General features: G+C 38.8%; 1 protein-coding gene across 1 annotated transcript in view; it reads right to left on the reverse strand.

The window, feature by feature from the left end:
- NDUFAF2 (NADH:ubiquinone oxidoreductase complex assembly factor 2) overlaps positions 1–5,476 on the reverse strand; it is a 56,361-nt gene extending 50,885 nt beyond the window's left edge. The window contains exon 1 of the mRNA XM_075183099.1: positions 5,236–5,476. Coding sequence (XP_075039200.1) covers positions 5,236–5,350 — 115 coding nt within the window. The 5' untranslated portion in view covers positions 5,351–5,476. The remainder of the gene's footprint in view (positions 1–5,235) is intronic.
- Between the last annotated feature and the right edge of the window lie 524 nt (positions 5,477–6,000).

Raw genomic sequence — 6,000 nt, forward strand, 5'->3', positions numbered from 1 at the left:
TTATAGTTTATCATTCTAAACCATGTTGTATCATTTGACTTTATAACTGGATTAAAAATCTCTATAAATGATGGAACGATGTCTGGCAAACTCTACAGTGTGTACACACTCACAACCAGCAGTGTAAGCAGATCTCATTAGAGTTTACAGAGAAGAGCACAGATGTGAAACGTGTGTACACATGAATCGGCATGCTGATCGGGACTTTCAGTCGTTGGCACAATCGTTAAAGATATTGCATCTGTAGAAATTATCTGTAGTGTGTACCTAGCTTAAAGCATGGGTATTATAATATACTTTGCCTATTCTGAGAAAGATCATCACATCAGTTCCTGGTCAGCAAGGAGCAAGACTACAAGTAAACAATCAAAAGCATACAATATATAGAAACGTCTGTATGAACAGAGGCTCAATATTTAGCAAAAAGAGAACTTGTAATGCACTAATGACTGCAGTCAATCAGAAGCAGAGTTCAATACTGACAGCTCTCCAATGTTGCTGTCAGCTTGGCAGAAGCAGGATGATTCTGTGCTCCAGGCTGCTAGTTAAGGACTGTACTAAAAATGTGTCTGACACCTGTGAGTATTTTCAGATACGAAATTACTGTTTGAAGACATAAGGACTGTTCCAGCTTTCGTGAACTGAATAAAAACTGTAGCTGGTAAGTCTTTGATTATAACCTTTGGCTGGTAATAAACTTATGGCTCTCAAGCTGAATATATTAAAGGGCGTGTACACATGAATGACCTGGCTTTGGCAGCATTCAGCTGGGAAAGTGTTTAAGTGGAGGAGTGTTCAGTGCTATGACACATGATTGGTTGGGAGCATTTCCCAACCAATCAGATGCTGACCTATACAGCACTGCGCCCCTCCCATGACCTCTAAAGATCTCCTGGTCAAACACTGCTAGGTTACCTTAATGGACGGACTACAGGGTTTTAACATAGGAGGAAGTCACCTTTATTTCTGAAAGCTACAATAATAAGTGCTATAAGAGCTAGTGCAAAGTACCTATTACTATGAGACGCTAACCAAGGCATTATCATTTCTGTATTAATAAATCAAACAGTGTCAGCTAGTATACACTAAAGCAATCCTATGTAGAGGAGGCTGGTTTCTTCATTGTAAGATTTGGAACAGGTACTCTGGAGTATTATACAGGTAACACTGCAGGATCTGCATGCAATGCCACCTGCACAACTATTAAAATAGGGTTCACTCAATTGTATAACAAACTTGCTGCCAGGACACTGAAACGTTCCTTGATGCTGACGGAGCAGAAACGAAAAGGCTGCATGTATGAAGCGTCAGTGTATACCGATAACACATTTACTATAGTGCTCAATGGTCCAGCTGCTGTGAAGGCAGATCCGGCAGAGTGCGCAGCAGAAGACTTTTTGCATAAACACTGAAAATGGGAATAAAAGTGTCAAACCGCTCGCACATCTAGTCGTTTCGGCTGTATGACCAGCATTACATACCACCTCAAAGGACCTTTAACCGGCTGGTCTGACAGGTCTATCTGAGACTACAACTACTGCTTTAATTAAGACACTCAAAACATACGCTCTTATTAACAATCAGTCAATATGATTTCTCTATATATTGTCAGTAAGATCTAATAAAGGCTGTATCTATTTACTAACACAATGAAAAGGGCACTTTCTATTGAACGCCACAAGCAATTATGAAAAAACATCAACCAGCTCATAGAGGACAGGGCCCATTATTTCCTTCCCACTAACCTGGGAGAAAACAATCATATTTAAATATTTCTAAACAAGATATTCAAGACAAATAATTCTCCTTAAATACCACCCAACATTCCCCCAAAGAATCCACATGGCAGCAATCTTTTCTTTGGGATGAAAACATTTTTCTGGTGTTGGCATAAACGATGTGCAGTCATATCATACAGGCAATATATAGACAAAAACACTCCGAAATCTGTATATCCTAGCGCTGCATTCTGGCACGCCGGCCGGCTGTCAAATTAACCTAGCTCGCCGACACTGAACTGCTGCGCATGCGCAGTTCATCACAGCGACACTGAAACGCTATGCAGTTCCTCCCAAGCTCCATTGCGGAACGGACCCATGCTGTGTCTGCAATCGGTTAGTTGCATAAACATTTTGCTATGTGTCGGGGCATTTATGTGTGGCTTAACAATAATTGGGGACATTAATGTGTGGCATAGTTTGAATTGGGGGCATTACTGTGGCATAATATGAATTTAGGGTACTACTGTGTGCCATGATTTGAATGTTTACTTGTTCGCTATATATAAATTACACACAACTGGCACGCTTGGGCTCAACTAGATTTTTCCCAGCTCACAGATAGAAAAAGGTTGCCAATCCCTGTTCTGCAAGATTACATTACACAGCATTGCAAAACATGAATTTAAAAAATAAATAAATAATAAGTACCAAATAAGAATATGCCTATACGAATGCATATCAAAATCCCAATTTTAATCCATGGTGACAGGTGCAAGTTCCCTTGCAGTACTATAACTATTTTTCAACCAATGCTGCCCTCCTAAGGCTAAATTAAAGTACTGCTTCCTGCTAATTTAAAACAATCCACATTTATTATCCTTCTTACTAAGACAAAAAAAATTGAGACATTATGTGCATATTTTAGTGCCAACTTGAAACAATTGAAGATGCTATTTTGATATTGAAAGGTTGCTATATTCAGTCACTACTATATTGCTCTGCAGGTGTCAGATAAAATAGAATGGTAATCATGCATTGAAAAGCTCTTGCTGTGTGGATGGGGGAAGTCAGAATTAATTTGTATCAGAAAAAGCTTTGGGTGCACATTTTCCCATATGCACATCAGACTTCTTATAGGTAGCATCACTCAATAAATTACATAAAGCTTTAAAAAAACAAACAAAAAAAAAAAACTTCCATTTGTAATAACGACACCGGACAATGGTCATGAACCTTTGTGTGTGCTGGGTGGATAATGTGTCAAGGAGGTCCAAAGTAATTACAGGAAAGGCCATTTACTACTTTTGGAGCAATGTAATATGTACTTAACAGGTAAGAGTCTATCCAAGGGCAGAACTATAGTGGTTGCAGAGGGTGCAACTGTTATGGAGCCAGCTATGCCAGTCCACCAGCTACAGGGGCTTTTGATCTACTGTTATATGGAAGGAATGGACACATATCTGACCTGTCCTAATTTTGCTATGAGGCTTGGGGGCAGCACGGAGGCTTACTGGTTAGAACCTTCGCTTCACAGCATTGGGTCATGAGTTAGATTTCTGACCATCTGTGGAGTTTGTATGTTATCCCCATGTTTCATCTGGGTGCTCCAGTTTCCGGTTTCCTTCCGTACCCCAAAAACATACTGCTAGGTTAATAATAGACAGTTGGGGGCACCAAATTACAATGTGCTATAGTAAAAAAAACAAACAAGCAAAATTGTGTGTAATATATATATATATATATATATATATATATATATATATATATATATATATATATATATATATATATGGGATGTGCACCGGCCACTTTTGGTGTCTCGTGTTTTGGATTTGGATTTGCTTGAGGTTTTGGGTTCGGATGTGTTTCGCAAAACACCCGACGAAAGGTTTTGGTTCGGATTTAAGGTTTTGGATTCGGATTTCTTTTGAAAAAACCATAAAAAGTGCTAAAAACCAGTTTTGTGGGGGTTTTTTTTCCCACTCCTACGCTATTATTAACCTCAATAACATTCAATAACAATCATTTCCACTAATTTCCAGTCTATTCTGAACACCTCACAATATTGTTTTTAGGCCAAAAGGTTGCACCGAGGTAGCTTGAGCACATAATGCCAAAAAAAGAGGTACAAGATGGAATTGTTCTGGGCCATCCCTCCCACCCCTCGCGAGATTCGACGCGAGACTTGGAAGACAGAGCCTCGTTTTCAATTTTTTGCCCGCCAGAAATATCCGAACAGTGCTCGGATCCGCACTGTTCGGGTGGGCTCGGATTAGCGGAATCGCTAAGCCCGCTCATCTCATATATATATATATATATATATATATATATATATATATATATATATATATATATATATATATATACACACACACACACACACACCCCTTCAGGGTAAGGCAAGATGTTTGTAGCTGCATACCTTCTCAATAAGATTACATAAGCAGACAGGGGTAATTGTATCCAAAACGGTAATTTGTTCCAATCCTCAGATCCAATAAGTCACAGTCTAGGTTCCATATAATTAGCCAAGCCACTGACACATTTCATCACTGTGACTTTTTCAAAGAAGGTCTATATTATAAGTTTCTATTTACAAGTGTGTTATTCTTTTGAAATACTGTTTCATATTAGAATTGGTTTTAGACTGATATGATATATTTAGAGTCTATCACAAGGTTTATTAGACATTTGGTTTGATTTATGGAGTAATGTGATGTGTTTTAATAAAGTGATATTTTTGTAAGTGCAATCCAGGTGTTTGTGAATGTCATTCTGTCATATTCCTTGTATGTATGTATATGTATGTATATATATATATATATATATATATATATATATGTTTTACTATTGTACATTATAATTTGGCACCCCCAACTGTCTATTATTTTTGCTGTATTACTCTAGAGGTGGTGGCATAAACACCTTTATTGGGGAGCGACAAATTAGAATTGCATAGTAATATTAATAATTGTATATTTTTCCTATACACTAGCACCTAGGCGATTTCAGTGTTTTCTGCTAACACAATTAACTGTGTGCGTGTTAGAGAATTTAGACTGCAAGCTCCGCTGATTCCCTTAATCCGGCCCTGTATGTTCTCCACATATTTTCATGAGTTTCCCCAATGTGTTCTGATTTCCTCCCCCACCAGAAGCATATGGGAAGGGTAATTGGCACCTGACAAGATTAACCCTAGAGTGGTGTGACAGAAAATATAGACTGTAAGCTCCACCAGGGCAGGAACTGTTGTGAATGATTTTATATTCTCTGTAAATCACTATGTAATATGTAGGTCCTATATAAATACAGTTTAATAATAAATGCATGCATATACTTTAGTAGGAACACACAGCTTAGTTTGTAATGCAAGGAAACACATGTGGTTGGGGGCACATAGTACATAGTACTACCATCCTTATGAGAACAAGACACGAGATTATCATGTACTCATTCATAAAGGCTCTGCCAGCAATGACAGAGAGGACAACGTATAGGAGACAGCGGTGATTACCTGTCCATGTTTTCTGTTCTGGGATGACATAGTATTTATTGCCAAACTGATCAGTGCCTATGTGGTGTCTCACTGTCCCCAGTGTCCTCTGCAGGAAGGACCGTAACTTGTTCATATCGCCTTTGTGCAGTAATCCAGCAATCAGCGCAGGGTCACAGGTCTCCCGGCTACACGTAGGTCACTGTGTGCTCCTGTCTGCACAACTCTATGGGCTCCAGCTCCCCATGTACAGCTCTGCACGTCAATCACAGTCCTGAACACTAGAGGGCAACATATGTAGGTAATAGATGTCCATGTCTCTAGCCGAGAGACTGTGCTGCAGCGGCCATTTCTTCGAAGCTCAAATGCTTTGAAACTCTATCAGTGGTCCTTGCAAAAATGGATGCCTCAATGACTCGAGAGAACAGCAGTTTTGCCCTTTAGTTCATGTTACCATCTGTCTTTTGAACTGGAATTATTCCCCTGTTCCTTTTAATTTCCTCCAAAAGCTATTAAATAAAATCAATCCTGTGGATTTTTATATGTCTTTGTGCTTAGAGGCTGGATAAAGTAAACATAGCTAAAAATAATCTGTCTCTGCGTGTGGAAGTTTGCCATATGTCTGTCTGTGGGAAAGTTTTATCATGTTTTTCACACTATACCTGTGGGACGAGGAGCATAACATATTTATCGCACTGAAACTTTTTAGGCATCTGTTATGTAAGATTCTCTGCATCCATATTTATTCATTCCTGTATGTTTCAATGATTTGTAGCTATTTTTGTA

The sequence above is a fragment of the Mixophyes fleayi genome, chromosome 1 (assembly GCF_038048845.1).
Source record: "Mixophyes fleayi isolate aMixFle1 chromosome 1, aMixFle1.hap1, whole genome shotgun sequence".
NCBI lineage: Eukaryota > Metazoa > Chordata > Amphibia > Anura > Limnodynastidae > Mixophyes > Mixophyes fleayi.